The following is a 20,105-nucleotide window of genomic DNA, read 5'->3' as shown; positions in this document are numbered from 1 at the left end:
TCTAATATTTTTGAACCCAAAGTACTTTCTGCATGAGAGAGAAGTAAAACAGACATAGGTTCTAGGATGAGCTTGTATATAAATAAATATATTTCTTGGTAGGAAGAAGGAACAGGCATTCAGCAATTACTTTCTGTCAGAAATAGGGGTGTTCTGTATTTTGTTTTTATTTTAACACAAAACCAATTTTGCTACTATATGCTAGTGCACCATAAAATACCACTCTCCTAGAATGTACAAAGGCACAGATTATTATAATTCTAAATTAGGGTAATTTCTAAGCAGGCACTTGGCGTATACTTGGAAGTACAGAGTCCTAATCCTAGCATTTCTAAGCCATCTAGTATTTGATCATGCAGTCATAACACTGGACTTCTAACGTGGCCTGTTTTGTGTATACTATGCATATATACTGCTACACGAAAACTGGGCTTTTACTGATCAGCGATCACTATCTAGAGCAGTCTAGGATGAAATTGTTTCATCTGAGTGGTCATCTACTTGTCCTTTATGAAAAGGTAGACAAATAAGCAACTGAGCCATCACTGTATAACATCAGCTTGTATTATACACCCCAAGAAAGTATTTATCATACACACTTTCCTCAAATATTTTTAGAAAGGAAGGTATTCTGCAATTTTAACTATGGATTGAAAAGTGTATAGCTATGTTTATAATACAGAAAAGTGTGAGAAGCATTTTTTCCGCATATAATTTTCTTTGAGGATCTTCCTCTTAGATACAAAAAAGTATTCTGAAAACTAATATTCTAAAGCCAAAGCAAAGCATTCTTTACCAAAAATCTGTATTTTATTTTTCATTCTCTAAGACTTTGAAACTACTGAAATAAGACAATAAAACTTGGGAGCTCCTTTAAGAACCCTCTAATAAAAAGCACTAGGATGCATAAAAAATATCATAAAGTTTGGAAAGACATAGGGTTTTTTCCACTTCCTTTTCATCTTACCTGAAGTGTAAGGCACTTAACTGCATTCCACACTATTCCAATAAATTCCTTCATTCTTTCTTCAGGACTTCTGCAGCTTTCAGATGAGTTCAGCATGGTTTTCACAGGAAGTGACAAAGGACGAGATTCTAATGCAAACAACAAAACTCAGTTACACAAAGAATATATAACTAAGTAATATACTTACTGGTAGCAAAGAAAAAGATTATATATTTTAAATTCTAAAAGACGTTTTCTCTCACTATATATCTCACTATGGATTTAATAACAGTGTGTCTATTATTAGCTTTAAACTTGGCAATACAACTGTATCAATTAAGCCTGGTGAGAAATGCAATGAAATTAAATGTTTAAAGTTTTCTAACATAAACTGCTAAGAAAATATTATGAAGAATGCCTGACCTAAGCAAATTAAGACATTTTTCAAAGTGTGATAACCTATTTGGTGACAGAATAGCAATCCAAGAGGTTTTCATGAACATTGCTGCCAGTATAATCTAAAAAAGGTTTTAGTTTTCTAAACTCATAAGAAATGAAAGACAGTCCATATGAAATTACAGACTTTGATTTGTTTTCTTTAAAAAATTCACTTAAAAACTTCCAAAAAAAAGGTGTAAAAATTAAACCATTTTCTTACTTTGTCATGCTTAAAGGTACTAAAGTATGAAATATTTCAGCAAAATTCAATGCTTTAAGTTATTTAATAGCATGAATATGAAACCATTTTAGATAACAGAAGCAATTAATTGAATGTGAGCATAGTAGAACTTCAAAAGAGGACTACTGAGGAGATCAAGTAGTAACTACAAATTCATTAAAGACTGTGTGAGTGGTACATAGTTCCTCCTGTCATCTCTTTACACGACATCCTCCTTCTTATGTTTTGGGATACCCACCAAATTATTGTCAGCTTCTTTAATGTATCCAGTTTTGGCCTACCTGTTGTTGAGCTGACAAAACTGCAGGAATAAATTATTAAGTCTTCATGACTTCATTTCAAAACTAAATTGAAATCAGCACAAGTGTGACAATTTATGTCTCCCAATTATACAGCTAGGAGAAATCTGTGGCATACAAACTATGGAAAAATTCTTAAAACAAAATTACGCTATCAACTGAACTCAGGTGAGCAAAAGTATATGCTCCTTGATATGCATCACTGGGTCTTCAGTCAGTTTTGATCATGCAAGGAAACATGCAAGAAATTAAATATGAAACACTGAAAGGTGAATTTCTGCCAAGAGCATGCAACATTAATGCCACTTGAGGAACTAATTTGTTACATTTTTCCCATCAAGGCTAGAAAAGACCAGAGGTGATTAATTTTCTAGACAAAATCCTTCAACAAATAGTATTTTTAATGATCTGAAAAGACAGGCATTAACTTTACTAAACTGATGGGCAATCAAAAGATTCAAAAAGAGAGGTGGTCAAAAACGTGAAAGAGAATTTTTATGGCTGCAGTATAATTAGTCCTCTCAGATATTCCTGGCTCCAATTATGGTTCTATTGGAATGACAAAGAACGAAAACTGGATCATAAGAATGTAAAAAGCATGACATTTCAGGATTGTTTGTCTCTCCAGCACAGCTGACAACAAACAAGTAAATTGTTCATATGAAGAAGCAGCATGGAGTAGCTATTTCGTAATATTTTCTCTGTGGATACTTTTTAAGCCATGCAGTGAGTACTCCATCCACATTATGAATGGATTAAATTAAAACAGACATTCAGTGAGGAATAGCTGTTCTGCTTTAACTTCTTACCCTGCCTCAGTTCACACCATCTTCTCTGTGTAGTCAGGCCCTACACTACACATATTGCAAGGTAAGACTTAGGAACAGCTTGAGTATCAAGAAATAGTAAATTAGAAGAGTTACTGGACCATAGAACCCCAGAATACAAGTATGGGTAAGGGTGAGAATGGTATACAAAGTCACTGTGAGACTGGGGATCTCACAGGCAGGAATGCTTCACCTCAGGATGAAGAGACAAATACAGTGTAAAACTATATCATAGAATCATAGAATCGTTTAGGTTGGAAAAGACCTTTAAGATCATCCAGTCCAACCATTAACCTACACTACCAAGTCTACTCTAAGCCAATCAAGGGTAGACTAGACTAAACCATGTCCCAAAGTGCCACATCTACCCGTTTTTTGAACACTTCCAGGGATGGGGACTCCACCACATCTCTGGGCAGCCTGTTCCAATTTTTGACCACCCCTTCCGTAAAGAAATTTTTCCTAATTTCCAACCTAAACCTCCCCTGGTGCAGCTTAAGCCCATTTCCTCTCGTCCTATCGCTAGCTACTTGGGAGAAGAGACCAACACCCACCTCACTACAACCTCCTTTCAGGTAGTTGTAGAGAGCGATAAGGTCTCTCCCCTCAGCCTCCTCTTCTCCAGGCTAAACAACCCCAGTTCCTTCAGCCGCTCCTCATAAGGCCTGTGCTTCAGACCCTTCACCAGCTTCGTTGCCCTTCTCTGGACACGCTCCAGCACCTCAATGTCTTTCTTGTACTGAGGGGCCCAAAACTGGACACAGGATTCCAGGTGCGGCCTCACCAGCACCGAATACAGGGGGACAATCACCTCCCTGCTCCTGCTGGCCACACTATTCCTGATACAGGCCAGGATGCTGTTGGCCTTCTTGGCCGCCTGGGCACACTGCTGGCTCATGTTCAGCCGGCTGTCTACCATATATTCTACAGCACAATCAGCAGGGAATATCAACATCCCACATCACCGAACAAGTGCATTCCTCATGAGTGGGATCTAAAGCTAGGTTTTGTTCCAGTCTCCCATGTTTTGTTCGCTGGGAAACACACACTCTGCTAATTCTCTCTCAGTTGAGGGAATCAACTTTCTAATGCCAGAAATAACTATCTGTGAATTAGAAATAAAATTAGCTGGCCGAAGCACCACTTATTTCTCTCCATATATGTGCAATTCAAACCTGCAAAGCTGATTCAAGTTCATTTTCTTCCTGTATCGGTAAGTCCCAGAGTTTTATCTGAAGGGATGCTGGGGCAGAACAAGGTCTTATTTCCCTGTCAGGCAAGGCCATCAGTAGATGACAGCTGCTAAGAGACTGTAGTAGTCTGGTGTGGCTATCATGTGTGTTTGGCTAGTCCTCTACAGTAGACCTGTAGACTGGATCAGCTCCATCTGTTTCAGTATGAAGGTTAATCTCCTAAAATAATTATGCTACTCAGCTACTACTGAACTGAAAACCTAGGAACATTTCCTGGCACAGTAATCAGCCTTGTGTTGAAGCCAGGAGCCAGTGAGCAATAGCTAGACAGAAAATATGATTTCTATGAAACACTCACAAACTGATGAGGAAAAAAAAAAATGGAAGGGGGGCTGCTTCAGGTTGTACAAGTTGAATTTTTAAGAAAGCCAGTGTACAGGAACATAAAGTGTTCCTACTCTCATCTTCTAGTCCCATATTGTGTGATTGGTATTTTTGTAAAAATACACACCACAACTATTTCAATCAACTACGAATCACTCAGAGGCTGCCACACTCACCATCAATTTCAGAACACACACTGGTAAATGAACAGACTTTTTAAAAAGGACTGATCAGGTCAATCAGGATTGAGCTACTACAAACAGCAGTTTTCATAATTCATTTCACAATTTATGGTTAAAGTATGGAGGGAGTTCCAAGTGGCAATCCTGCAAAATTAATCATAAACGTACTCTCTTTGTAGGAGATGCCACTAAGCAAGACTTATAGGTATAAATTCTAGATAGAGGTGTCTTTCTTACATAGACATATGCCTCCTCCTTTGTGTTTTTTAGCCTACTGGGAACTGTTTGCTTCAGAAGTTTGATCCATAAAACACTTAAAAGTTTTAGAAATAAAAAGATCTTCAAGGAAAATGGTGCTATGCTGTGCTATTAACATTCAGTGACCTAAGGAACACGAAAGGGAAAATAAAACTTTTGAAGTGTGAAGATTTGGGGCAAATGGACACTTGAAATCCCACAGATCAGGGATTTTCCACTACTGGGTTGAGGACTACTGATAACCTGTATTTGCCACTGGCCTCATGCTTTCAGTTCCTCCTCTCTCCTTACAGCTAGCAATTGAACTAAAGGGAGGTAAAATACAATGCTAATACCTTATTCCTAATTCGTATGTGGTACAGATCTATCACGTCTCATCCCTCTGGCACCAGATGACTCATTTCTCCTGGCCCACTGTGTGCCTCAGATACCCCGTGCATTAAGAGGGCAGCAGCTTCTTTCTGGTTCGAAAAGGTTATCCTGCTGCAAGCAAACCCGTACTTTCAGTGATCCCTAAAAGCACAGAGAGCTCCAACTGAAAGACAAGGTTAAGAGACAGACGGGCGTTCAGCAGCCTACAGTAGGATTGTCTCTCCACCGTCCCATCGTGTAACTGTACTCAAAATGCATCCATCATATGACCTCAACAAGCTGGGCAAGCTTTCCTTCCCACATCACATCATCTGTCATGTAGCTTCTCACACATCAGAACTGAGTTAAGCTGAGAAAAATCCTATTGCAAACTAATCATATTTACTAAGAGGCCATGACAGCAAAACACGTGAACATTAATAGTATTTAAAAGAAGACAGAAATCGAAGGAAAGCATACTGTTATTATGTGGCTCTTTCTGAAAAGATTTTTTCCTCCGCTAAAATTAGAAGTAGTCTCCATAGTGTCAAACAACTCACTGGGATTTCTTAGTATCTATTCACGTTTTCATGCATTAGATATGGCTTTTTATCAGAAATAAAACCAAAAAACCCCAAGGTGTTTGCAACAAATGCAAGCCATTAAGGAACTGATCAAGGGGTCTAAGAGATTAGAAATGAGATTAAAATGCAGTGAAGGAGAAAATTCAAACTTCAGACAACTCTGAAAAAAATCTAAATGGCCGACGGACTTTTTTTGCAGTTTTTTTTTTTTTTAATGTAAAACAAAACAAAAACTACCCCCCCCAAAACCCCACCACTTACTTAAAACTTATTTGCTCTTTTCTGTAAACCAGCAGGTTTTGGTTTCTATGTATAATACTGTGCAAAAGTAAAAATTCAGTGAAACTTGTTATAGAAAAGCTTATTTGTCCTTAGGTTTGCATTCCAATTTTCCTCATTAGTCTACATATTTTTATATTTGCAACTCAACAGAACTAAACATATATGTCTAGGTATAGAGATATGTGAAGGCATTACAAATGCATCACACTTTTGTGTGTATATATGACAGCCAAAGAAACAAATTCTGTTCTCAATAGAATGCATTTCCATATAATAATTTTGTTCCACAATTTAATATTAAAACATTATATATATACAAGAAATTGCAAAAACACAGAGGAATATCTTGTCAAAAATACTTTCTATCTTAATGTACTATTTTTTCCCCCAATCCAATTTAAAAAATAAAAAATTAATCTAAGTAGCAGGCCCGTTGACACCATTAGGTGATGCTCAAAACTGTATTTAACAATATTTTCTGAACTACCAGTATCCATCAGAAGTGTTTCAGAACTATGCACGTTTTATTTCTGCAGTATAATAAGAGAAGTTATTCTCTATACCCCCATTCCTGGATAACTGCTATTTTAATTATTCATGTAACTGAGATTTTTTTTTTTTTCTAAGGATAGACTACGATGATCTGTATGTAGAAAAGTCTGCACTCTTCATCAAGATGCTTGAGAATAAAAGCAGTACGTAACTAAAGCAACAGGAGGAAGTCCTTTTAAGCTTATAAAAATAGGCAATATATTTGCCCACTTACTGAATAGCCTTTGCATAAATAATTTCTTTACTGGGCTTTGAGCATTTTTGCATTCTACTTTACTAATGATGCAGATAATACGTTACTTTTATCAACGAAGATGATAATTGAGCCACGCAGTCCCTGAGACTAGACAGAGCAAGTCCTTTACACCCAGGGAAATGGCAGCAGAGAGGTGTAGGGACTAAATTAGAACGGTCATTCAATGAGTCAGCAGCAGAGTAAGTGTTAAAATACGGAGGCTTTTGACTTTTTATCCAACATGCCTTTTTTAGAGTAAACATATGTCAGTAAACAAAGACAAATGTGATATTAACATTGTTGTGCAAGCAAAAAGGATCTTTCTGTGTGAAAGTGGAGGTTGGCTAGGGAACGGCTATGGTCAGCATTTTCTCCCACCAAATTCTTAATGATTGCTGCACTGTTTCTGGCAAAAAAAACCCCTATTTCGTTCTGGGAACAAAAATAAAAAAGGACTGACACTTTCGTACAAATCAGTAACAGTCTTTCACAGCTACTATACTGAGCTACTATTTTAGTGATTACAAGAATGTGTTGTATGCGTGCTCACATCTGACGTCCATGCTTGAATTTATCTTGATATCACTTACCATTCCAAATAAATTTTGTACTATGAAGAAAGAATTTCAGCCTTTGGATTTGCAAGAACTTTTCTGGTAAATGCAGGACGAATTCTGCCTTGTTTTCTGCCTTTTTAAAAATACCCTGAAAGTTCCTTAGTCTTTTCAATATAATCTAAAAATAAACACTCATTCTTTCTCTCTCAGCTTTGAATTTGTCCATACAGAAAGCATGTTTGATATACTACATTGGCTTTGTGTTACTAATGTTTTTGAAATCCACACACTGAACTGAAGAAATCATGCCCATAACACAAAAGTCAAATATTTTACTAGCTACGAAAACTCACAATAGGTATGTGATTGTCCAGCCATTTAAAAGTTACTATAAACCATCTGTGCCTGGAGACCTCCCTTTAAAATAATCCTTCCAAGAACTAAACCACATTTATAGAAATATAAAAATCCTAGTATTTTCAGGCACCCTAGGTAAATGTGTGTCAGATTTAAATTCCTATATTTTACCTTGCCTATTTAGCATCTATTTGATTTAATTCACCTCCCCAAATAAATCATCAGTCATACATTTCATAGCAGGCATGAATAAACGATAATCATTCAGTTCATTGAGCAGAAATAGTGACCTACTAATTCAAACACTTCAGATAATCCACCGATTTCTCACCAGCCAGACTTCTCTCCACATTTGCCAGTTTTTTGCATTCCAACAGCTCATTTTAGCATGAATCTAGTCAGCATTCTAGCTGCACTTTAGGAAAAAAAATATCAGTAAGTGCATCCAATTTTGCTCAGTACAGGTCATATTCTGCTACACTGTACTCAACAGTTTATTAACTTAAGGTGAAACTTCAAATAAAAACTACTAACACAGCATCAGTTGGTCTAAATAAAATAGAGATGTCTACATTTAAGCTTCCTCTTCTCCACTTTTATGGAGAAGTATTTAATAGCGGTTCAGAAATACCTCGTGTATATTTTCAAGGAATTTTAAGAATTACTTGAGTAAAGCTTTCAGAATTGAATTACTAATACTTCCCATAACAACCAAGAAGTTACAGTTACAGTAAGTATCTAATGACCAACTGTTCTGGTTTCGGTTGGAACAGAGTTAATTTTCTTCCTAGTAGCAGGCACAGTGCCGTGTTTTGGATTTAGTAGGAGAATAACTGATAACACACTGATGTTTTAATTGTTGCTATGTACTGCTTATGCTAGTCAAGGACTTTTCAGCTTCCCATGCTCTGCCAGGCGCACAAGAAACTGGGAGGGGGCACAGCCAGAACAGTTGATCCAAACTGACCAAAGGGCTATTCCATACCATATGGCATCATGCTCAGTATAGAAACTGGGGGGGGTTGGCCGGGGGGCAGCGATCGCTGCTTGGGAACTGTCTGGGTATCGGTCGGCGGGTGGTGAGCAATTGCATTGTGCATCACTTGCTTCGTGTATCATTATTATAATATTGTTATTGTTATCATTACTGTTTTACTTTATTTCAGTCATTAAACTGTTCTTACCTCAACCCAGGAGTGCTTCTCACTCTCACTCCTCCGATTCTCTCCCCCATCCCACCGGGGCAGGGGGAGTGAGCGAGCGGCTGCGTGGTGCTTAGTTGCTGGCTGGGGCTAAACCACACCACCAACTTATAAGTGTATTATTATATCTACACTATCAAATGTTGGGAAGTGATTGAAAGGAAAGGTGGGGACCTTTCTTTGCCTGGTTTCCTATGGAAAGAAGGCTTATGCAATCCTATATTCTATGCATATGCATGCAACTCATTTGCTTGTCCTCTAATTGCTTTTGCATTTTCTGGTCAACCTAAATCAAACTTGACAGGATAAATATCTCAAAGATACTATGTTTCTACAAGCTCTGGGAAAATAAGTAAGCAAGGTAAAGAAGGTAGAAATTGGCAACAGGAGCTCTGTCCCTCTTAGAAATCAGATAATTTATACAGGACAGAGAATATAAAAGTCATCCAAGACAGAGTTTTGAACTTCTTTGTTATGACACCATCCTCCATCTGCTTGAAATACAAATGAATAGTAGACTAGGTGTAACTTAACACTTATGAAACTTCAAGACTCTTTAATTATTTCTCTGTAAGAACAATAGTCCCAGAGAACAAAATATCAGTGTTTCAGAAAGACAAGTAAGAGATTTTTCCAAACTGGAAAAATTTCATGTCCTATCTTCCTCTCCATATGCACATACCCTTACACACCACATATACACTTCCTGCAGAATGAAACAATGCTGGATTCTCTTCTCAGCTTTGAACTTGGGACTGATACTCCATGGTAATGCTGCAATTGTAGTGGAATTAAATGACCAGTGCGCTCTCTGACCTGTGGACCTGATCAGCCTGGCCTATGGAAAAAAGCTGTCCAAAACCCACCATTGTTTAATTCTCTTTTACAAATGCCCTTGCAATCTGTCCATCAGACAACAAAATGGAGCAATCTCTGGACATGGGCACTAGACCTAGTGATGAAAACCACTTGCCTGCTGTCATATGCCCCGATGTACACTCACGACATGGCTGAAATGCAGTCACCCCCTGTACCGTGACCAAATACCTGGCTGTTGCATAACAGAGACCAGCAAAATTTTATGTAACAAGTGTACTTGCAGTTATGGGACAGGGCATTTAGTTTTCAGGTGCCATTGTAAAAGGCTATGGGGCCTACTCCACCTGAAAGGTTTGTGACTTCTTAGATGGTGTGTTAAGTTCCACTTACCTACCTATCCTGTGGCTATAAGAAAAGTCAACTTTCAGGATTCTGAGTGAAAAAAAGAAAATTAATAACCTTTTCAGCCTTTCTAAAGTAGCTTCTTTCGTTAAAAGCATTCCTCATACTAAAGAGCCATGTGTGAGGCTACTTTTCCACTGTTACTGAAAAATTAGATGCCATAGTCACTGAGTTAAACCTCACAAGACAGTATCAAATTTGTGTCTGGGATATCACAGCTACTTCCAAGCACTGCTAAATGTTGGATGTCACAGTACATGTTGGCAAAATTAAATTTCAGTTTAATGGCTACAAAACAACTTCACTAGGAGGCAGGGAATAAAAACCCCAAAAAACCAATTTCATCTTTAAGCATGGAAAATGTTATTATATTTTTCAAAGTGAAAATAATTATAGTCATTTAATAACTTAATATGAATGAAATCTACAAGTTATTTCAGTAATGAATGAGCACCCACCTTGAATGTGTGAAAACAGACACTTTGGCTTTAATCATTATTCAATAGCGTGCACAGCTTTCAAAGACTGCCCTATCCATCTGCTGCAGCCCATGCTATCTTCCTGTATAGGCATGCTACATATATATTACATATTTATACACACGTATAGCAATCATTTTGCCACTATCCACACATAAGAACTATACTTCTATGTGTAGCTATGGGTCTGCAAAATCACTGAACTAAAAGGGAACTGCTGAATTGCTGAGAATGGGAGAAGTGGGTGGATGGAGGAATTGAGGTACATACTTATTACTTTTATTTTTTTTTTTAAATATTCTTTCTCTATCACCTTGCTTGTTCACAGCCACATCAAACAAAATTTAAATGATATATTCTATTATCTTACTCTATTTTTGAAGCCTCTGTGGTTAAGGAAATTTATAAATAACTACAATTTGAGACTTAAGAACAGAAACCTTGGATTTTCACAGACAGATACCATATAAATAGTAGTTTTCCTCTTTTCCCATGCTTCATTTTTGGCAAGGTCTCAGCAGCCGTTAACTAATAAACTGAACTCAAGATCAATGTTTTAAATCATTTTACAGCTGTGATTACAAACTGCTTTCATTTAATACATAGGATTGGTTTCCAGCAGTTCTCAAGGGAGTGACTGCTGAGATCATGCTAGACTTGAAAAGGATAAACTCAAAATCACCACCTGAATAGCACGATTTTGAGATACAATCTCTCTCAATCTGCAAAGACTATGCATATGTGCTTGCTATCAATGTAGGAATCTCAGTTTTATCAACATAGGAATCTCATTTTTTTGACAACTTAAAGCATCTGTACCTAGACCCTTGATGATTGAGAAATACGAGGCTTACAAGGATCATTGCCCCTTTTACCTAGAATGCTTTTGTGGCATAGGTAGCATTATACATCCTAGACCTACAACCAGTGTGGTATTTCTGGTTTAAAAAGGTGACAAAAATAATGAAAGAAAACTCAGACAGAAAGGAGGTGCAATTAAAAGAAAGGAAAGAAAGTGAAAAATTGTGGGAGCAAGGGACCCACAAAAATTAGAAAGGAGAAGACTCACAGGAACTCTAGTTTTAGTTTAATAAACTAGTCACTCATTCACCATATTCCAGCACATTATATACCTATAAAGAAACAAATTGTGAGAGAAAGGATCCACTGAAACTTCTCTGCGAATGAGATCTCACCTTTCACTTGCATCCGTTTCACCTTTTCTAACCGCTGTAACTGGTGGCTTTGTAATCAAAGCAGAGACTTTTCTCTGAGACATGACATACATGTTAGTTTTTACCGTCCCCTAAGTCTTCCAGTGCAAAGCCAATTCTGACAAACAGGGCACAAGATGAACTCCACGGGAAAATCTTCTAACATCGCATGAAGTTTCAGGAGGCTATACAGAGAACAAGCCTGCAAAGTACCGCAGTGTGACATGGCTCTCCTTTCTTTCTTTAATTAAGGGAAATCTGTGTGGTCTACTGAAGCAGACAGATAGCATCCCTTTAAATAATTTCATTAGTATACAAGGCTTTTGCTCTTTGGCATTCATTTTATATTTTTATTCCCCATTTTTTGCATGTAAATCTCAAATACTTCAGGTATATTACACCTGGCATTTTATCTGCAGAGCATAACAAATAGGTAGACATTTTAAAACACAGGCTAGCCTTGGAACCAGCAGTGTCAGGCACACTACATCTTAAAAACAAACAAACAAAGACCCTCTGCTACATGTGTGTAGCTTCACTTAAAGAAACAGTAACCTTTTTCAACAAATTTTTAACAGTTAAGAATTAAACCAAATTTAGTAATCTCTTCTTTAAAAGACTGCTTCTAATTCAAAAAAGAAAATGCTTAGTCAATGTTATCTCTTGAGACAATTAGTACTATCACCTTTCATTATTAGTATCAAACTCTACGCCATGAAATTGTTTTATAGAGAAGCCAAATATCTGCTTAGTCACAAAAAAACCCCAGCATTTAGGCTAGAACTTATTTGATAAACTGAATGAGTAAGGTAAGTGGTAGCTAACATAAATGAAACCTAAAAAACACATTTTCATTTTTGCAGCAATGTGTGTTGTACTAAGTAATTGAAAACACATCTTGATGTTGACTTCAAATTAAAAAGTGGAAGAAAGAAATCCTTTATAATTTATCATTTTGTTTTACCATTTGTGCACTCACACACACAAAACCCAAAACAAAAGCAAAACTGACATTCATGGCATTTTTAGATTTTGAACAATAACACTGTCTTTTCGTAGACTATTCTGGTGTGATCATTATTGCAAAAAAGATAATACTCAACGTGAAGAATAACAAAGGCTGAAGATCAAAACTGGCTACCAAGCTGAGCAGGTACCAGACTGAGACACTAATTTTCAAAACTTAAGTGCAAAGCTACTTCTGCGAACTACATGCATACTCATATAAATTGGTAATTAACAGAAACTAATCTAGCATCTCTTCATGCAAATATTTTTTTTGAATGTCAAATATTCAAAATTACAAAAGTTTCTCTCATGAATTACACCTTTGTGCTTTGTTGACAGACACAGGTGGCATTAACCTCAAGAAGAAAGAAATCATACCATTTATGATGTTGATATAGCAGAACAGATGATAAACAGTTAAAAGAAGAGGATACTTTCATTACAGGCAAAAATAAGGGAAACTCATAAATGGATGGTAAAAATAAAAGGATAAATGGGAAAAATAAAGGATATTCATAAATGAAATAGAAAGAAGTCTTTGAAATGAATCAATTATTTTACTACCAATGATAACATGGCAACCCACATAATATTCAGCAAACAGATTTTCTGGTTTTAGTCCTTTTTAAGCTCAAAATAACAATTAACCCTACCACTAAGGGACAAGATTGTAATCTGAGTTTCAGCAGACAACATCTTGAAGTACTTCATGATTATCAGGAAATAAACATCAGTGCAGAGGAAAAGAGAATTTGTTTAGTGTATTTCAGAAGGATTACTAAAAGTCTCAGCTGGACAGTCACTGTTTTGGGATAATCTCCTACTCTACTGCTTGCAGAGTAATAGATGATCTCCTACAGTACCACTTAACAGCACTATATGAATAAATAGCCAAGAAAATCCCAGAAAGCCATATCATCTTGATTAGTGATAACAAAGTTTAACTTTAGCACTCTTAAGTGTCCAGAAAATATTCCTAAATTTAATAATTTCTTGAACATCCAAAACAGAAGTGCCAACAAATGCATTTTCTATGTGAGAATGATTTTGAAAACAGTGAATTTTAACCATTTATGCACTTGACTTCCATACGTGCCAGACTTTAAACAATGTGAACAGACTGACTGTAATCAAAGAGATTAATCACAGTGTATAAAGTCTGATATAAATTATGGACTAAAATATTAAATATCAATGCAAGTAGCAGATATACTATTGAAAGGACATCTCCTTTATCTCATTTTAGAAAATGTGTTTCATGAAACTATCACAGCCCCAAAGATAGAACCTAAACAAAAATGAGAAGAAAATGAAACATTTATTTCAAAATTGCAAGTTTGATTATTTTTCATTTAAAAAGTTTTGGTTTTCTGGGAGAATATTTCTTTAAAACTGAAAGTTGCTCCACAGTATTTGCACAGCTGATGCTGTTCTATCAGGGGCACATGTTACTGAGGGAGGTTGCAAAGGCAGAATGGCTAGTTTCAATTAAGTGATCATACCTGTTACTGTTTTTGTTTTGACAGGACTGCTGGCATACTCAGAGGCTTGATTTGATTGCTGCCTTGCCAAAGGTGCACTTCCAACTGATACTTCATCCTCTTTTTTTCGAGTTACTGACGCACCAAGTGGAACAGTTCCTACAGACTGCTAGAAAAAGAAGTGTCTTGTGAACCACTCAAAACCAAAACACATTAATATTGAATTATGACATTGTCATGAGAAGCATGTCTTAAACCACATATTTTGAAATGTACAGAAGACAACCTGAAACAATGATTGGAGCACGTATATTTTGAAAACAAATTATGAAATGCTATATTCAGACTTGCACTTTTAATTCTTTATTTTAGTCCTGTTAGTCTGAAGAAAAGCTCTGTGATAACAAAAAAGTGAAATATAATTTATTAACTTAAAATACCATGCTTGTTAGCCAATCAAAATGCATATGAATAAACCTGGATGATCACCAAAGCAAAATAATGATCTAAATGTTCAAAGGAAACTGGAAAATTTTAGCCAGATATGAAGATCATAATATTTTGCAAAGAAATTTATCAACCTTTATTAAACTTTGAAAGAAAAGATGCAGTTATTTATACATTATTATATTTGTTCCTCACATTTTAAATATAAAATTTAATTCTGACCACCACTGATTTTGAATTGTTTTGTCCTTCAAGCATATCAATGAATGACAAACTGCTCAAAATATGACACTGTTAAACAAAACTGAAGGCATTGAAATCTAGTTTGAAGGACTGCATCCTTATTTTAAGATTAGAAAAGAGTGACATGTATTAATCCACGTGGGTTCTGGAACTGGAGGTCCACGAATGAATACAGTCTATTGGCTTTGTTGTTACTTTTTTATTAACACTAGCTAGAAAAGACAAAATCATTAAAAAATCGGATCCTCAGTTTTGCTGTACAGTTGGCTGTTAACATTTTGCTGTAGCATTAGCTGCTACATAAATTGTAGCTGTATCCCAGTTGACAAAAGCAGAATATTTCTACCGTTGATTTTGCAGAGCGTTATCATTTAAAGATGACAAAAGTTTTTTCTAAAGATCAGACATTAGGATTACATGCATCTTAATCAATTTTTGTGTAATTTAATTTTGTTGGTATTGGAGCGAAAATGTAATCCATATAGCTGGGTAATGAGAAACCTCACACGTTGCATTAGGAATCTCTGTGGGAAACAAATTCGTGTGAGGCAGGCAATGTGCTTGTAAATTTTCTCCAATAGAAAACAGATCACTGAATCAAGCAGTGTGTAACACGTGCACACATACAAAACCCCAAAACAAACAGAAAAATCATTTAATTGAAGGAGAATGACTTCCAAACGCCTTCACCATTTTCCACTATAAAAGTAAATTAAAATAAGAAAGACAACTATTTAATCCTACTCCAGTGAAAACAATCAACTTATATATACTGTGGTATTCAAAGTTAATAGGAAAATACTAATGTCAATGACAAACAGAACTCTCATCTCTTCTCCCTCTGAACGTACAGTCATCAGCTTTGCCTCCAAAAGCACTAAAAAGTCATTCTGGAATACAGTAACATGCCACTTTGGTGTCCTCTAGCCATAACAACAACAAAAGAACCCATCAGTTTTGAAAAGACAAGTTTTACACCACAGAAATACTTCCTACATGCATACAGAGAGAGAGTCTGAAGTTTTGTAGATGTTCATCAGACACTTTACATCACTTATTTTCAAAATTGAGCAGTTTATCTGATAGAACCTTTCATAAGGCAAAGCCATCTGCAGCTTTCCCATGACAGCAACTGCTCAGCCATAATTTGGCAATTCTGGACATAACATTGCAAGAACATTGACTTGCCAAAGTGAAGCAAGAGTTTCTGAAGAATGAACACAGACAATGCAAGACAGTACATAAGACAATAGGATGGAAATACTGTCTGAAGAAGCAGTATCTATTTCTGAACCACTGAAGAAAAGGATCAGCAAAGTATAATAATAAGTTACACCACTAGTCATATAGTGAAAAACATCAAGGCTATCACAGCCAGACAAGGCTGGAAAAAATTATGGCCAAATATTGAGTGCTTGAGTGCTGATCTGGACAATGAAACAGCTGTTTCATCTTTGCTCACTGAAATCAAGCCTGATGTTGCTGTTGATGACGCCCAGTACAATCTTGTCAGGTTTTTGGCAAAAGATTTCTGGTTAAAAGAATGCAGAAGATGAAAGATCAACGTTGAACTAGATGGAAAAGGATCATCAAGATTTGGGTTTTAGCCACAAACTGATGAGGAAATTGTGGCTTGGGAAATAGCAGATGACAAGAGCCCCACAGCTGTACGAGAAGATGAATCTGATGGGAAAGGAGACATTGCAGGCAAGTGTTATCATAAGCATTTCATCAGAAGAATCCCAAAAGCTAGCTATAAAGTAATATGTAGTAAAGTTTAACACACCTACTTGGGATGTAAGCTTTATGGTTACTAATCGGTAGTGTTATAAAGAAGATAAATAAAGAACATTTAATAAAGTTATAGAACCATGGCAACATTTATATGAGGTTGTTTTGTTGACACAAAGTCAAAATCAGATTCTGTTCTAGAATACCGAACACAGTTTTGTCAATGCAATAATGTTTTGTGTCTATTATACACTGAATACTAGATTAATAATAATTCATGGTACTCAAAATAAGAAATTTTACTACTTTTCCAGTATAATTATGACAATTAACTTTTTAAGCAGTGGCTAAAAACTACAGGAAAGCTATCCTTTTCCAAATCTAAGTTTTATTGACACAAATAACCGAACACATTACACACCATGTTAAGTATGTGTACACAAAACACACACATACATACATGCTATTTATGCATGTAAATGGATCAACAGATACAGATTATGTTTTTTATTTTACTTCATACTGTGCGGTCAACATGACTTTGGAACTGATAAAGATCTAAAATCAGAGAAAGGCACAGAACAATAATAGCTAAAAATCAACCTGCCAAAAATACCAAGCCCCAAGTATTTCCCGATTTATGTGGAGATATGCCAACTAACTGAAGCTAAAATATCCTGTAAAAAGGGCTAGTGGAAATTTGCCCCAGGTAGAATAACTTGGGATTTTTGGTAATTAAATATATTATTTCTGAACTGTAACTTCCCACAAGTGTGAGGCTGAAGAGGATGCAGGCAGATCCGGGAACATGTGAAATGCATTCTAAAGAACACTTGACCAACTGAGCAGATGAGTAATTTTCATTTGAGGGATGCCTATACAGTCACCTCCCTGATAACAAACCGAAGACAAAAAGATATTCCAAGATAGGAACTTAAATATTATTACTAAATGAAAAAAATGAAGCACTGGCTTGTGAAATGTTGAATTCAGAAACCTCAGCCCAGACATGGCTTACCATCTTTGAAATTATACCAAATCCAGCTATTCCATGCTGTGGATGCTGCATGCACACAGACTGATGTGTACAAGTGCAGTAGCTCGCAACCAGCAAGCAGGAAGAAAAATTAATGCAGTCTTTGAAATGGGGACAAATGGCAGTTCTGCTTGAGACATGGTGTTTTGTGAATGTCCAAGATCACTGTCATGCAATCACTATCTGCCTCAGAGCAGAATATTTACCTATGCTGCAAGACTGTCCAAGCTGTGCCAGAATGAGCTCCCACAGCAAGGGGGATCTGCCTTGCCCACCTTGCAACAAGTTCTAATAGCATGAAATCACAATCACTGCTTGACTACAGAGTTAAGTTTCATTGGTTTGATTTCTGAGATTAACAATATATGGGCACACCTAAATTGCTTCAGAGAGCTCAAACAAAACCAGGCATTAGGCCTAGTTCCCAACTGAAATTAAAGTAACTAATAACATTACATTAATTAAAATTAAATTAATTCCTAATTAAAAACATTAGGCATGTCCAACCCCTGGGGTTCACAAAAGCACCTTCTTTCCCGGCAGATAAACTTGCTAATTCAAATGAAATTCTGTAAATCCTTCAGGTAGGAATTTCAGGTATGCTCAGAAAAGTGCTCTGCTGGGATAAAAGACCATACACTGATTAGCTGTAATGTTTCCAAACTTATGCGATGAACTGATGTCAGTCAAAAACCCCGACATTTTCACCAACTGATTAAGGCATTCTATCAGCATTTTCAAGGGGCCTTGAAAGAGTAGAGGATATAAGGTTCAAGTCCATGTAGCTTTAGTTCCTTAAGCGAGCAGCAACTTCATTCCTACATCCTTCAGAAACTTAATTGTGTTCCTTGGGATAAGAGGTGACAGATTCTGACAGGGATAAACACAGTGCTTTTGGCCTGCAAGCAATCTCAAAATCAAAACCTATTATAATATGAGAAATCTTCACATACCAAGGAGATACTTATGTCTACCATAGAAACATGCTTGTTTTACCAAAGCCTTTCCTGCTATTTATCTTGGTAGAAGAGAAAAACTAGAACTAAAGAAGGGCAAGACAGCTCTACCCTCAACAGTCAGCTTTGCTACAACATGGAAAAAAAATCTTAAGTTCGGGTACTGAAGCTCACCCTTACAATTGCGTCATTCATTCATTGCCATTCATTATCAGAAGTGTTCGGCTCTTAAAGACGCAAAGAGCTGCAATATTTTAAAAGTCATCCTAAAACAGATAAAAATAGAGGAATTACTTGTTCTACATGAGTCTACTGACCAAGTCATGATGCTAAAATTATACAACTTAAGCAAACATTCCAGAGACACCTCTGGTGCAGACCTCTGAATGAAGAATTGTCCAAAGCACACCATCAAGAGCTGATAATATCCTCAGCTCACAATGAACTTTCCATAAAGCAGTGAAAGGATTTTATAACTCAATAAAATTCCTAAGATAATGGTAGAGAAAAGAGAAAATGAGCAGGAAAAAAATGTATTAAATTGAATTCCTAATGACCAATTCTGTAATCTACCTACCCAGCTGATGAAAAATTCTGTGTTTTGAATTGGGATACGCAATCTTCCGTGGTGTAGATGTTCATGAAAAAAGAGAGAAATTTGGATTCTGGAATCATGTAGCTGTATTACATTCCAGTGGTTTAAAGCATGATGAATCTGGAAGAAGTGCAATGTCTTTTCCTTAGTTGTTCCTGTATACGACTAAGGATGTTCTCCCTGCACTGCTGCTTTTAGATGTACTCTGTTACTGAAATACTCACTAAATCAGGTAGCAACATACACATGCATACAGAACAGGCAAAGAAAATGACAGAAATATGCAGCCATACACATTTATATTGTACATCTACCTATATGTGTAAGTACACATTTTCAATAGTTTAGTCTTCACTAAAATTAGTAATTTTATCTCATAGAAATGAGTAATATAAGAAAGGTATTGACAAGCCATGAAGGCTTTAAAGTAATGTGCATTTGGGGGGGGGGGGAAGAAAAAAATTCACTCACATATATTCACTGCAAGAAGTACACATGCCTGACTGTCTCATATAGAAGTATAGCTAAGGCTTTTTTACCAAGGAAAACAAACTCTTCAAATATTTACCTGTGCACAGCTAAATATGGGCTTTTATAAGAGAATAAATATATTAAAAACACCATGGGCTTACAAAAATAAAACAAGTCACATCTGAAAAAAGTCTTCAAAAAATAGTCAAAATAAAATATTTTAAAAATATTTAAAAATTACTAGAAATAAGGCCTAGCTGTCACAAGCCACATCTGAAAAAAAAAAAAAAAATCTTAAAACAATAGTCAAAATAAAATATTAAATTACTGGAAAC

At 36.2% G+C, this 20,105-nt stretch overlaps 1 protein-coding gene across 5 annotated transcripts in view; it reads right to left on the bottom strand.

The window, feature by feature from the left end:
* The window catches only part of VPS13B (vacuolar protein sorting 13 homolog B), a 482,687-nt gene that overhangs the window by 241,792 nt on the left and 220,790 nt on the right, over window positions 1-20,105 (bottom strand). For 4 of the 5 annotated variants that reach the window (XM_075705900.1, XM_075705904.1, XM_075705901.1 and 1 more), the window contains 2 exons: window positions 14,313-14,460; window positions 968-1,095 (listed from right to left, as the gene is read on the bottom strand). In XM_075705900.1, the coding sequence (XP_075562015.1) occupies window positions 968-1,095; window positions 14,313-14,460 (276 nt within the window). The remainder of the gene's footprint in view (window positions 1-967; window positions 1,096-14,312; window positions 14,461-20,105) is intronic. The other variant, XM_075705902.1, reaches the window with a different exon arrangement.

Source organism: Pelecanus crispus, chromosome 2 (genome assembly GCF_030463565.1).
Source record: "Pelecanus crispus isolate bPelCri1 chromosome 2, bPelCri1.pri, whole genome shotgun sequence".
NCBI classification, from domain to species: domain Eukaryota; kingdom Metazoa; phylum Chordata; class Aves; order Pelecaniformes; family Pelecanidae; genus Pelecanus; species Pelecanus crispus.
Note: the sequence above shows the minus strand (reverse complement) of the source record. Positions and strands in the feature narration are given on the sequence as shown.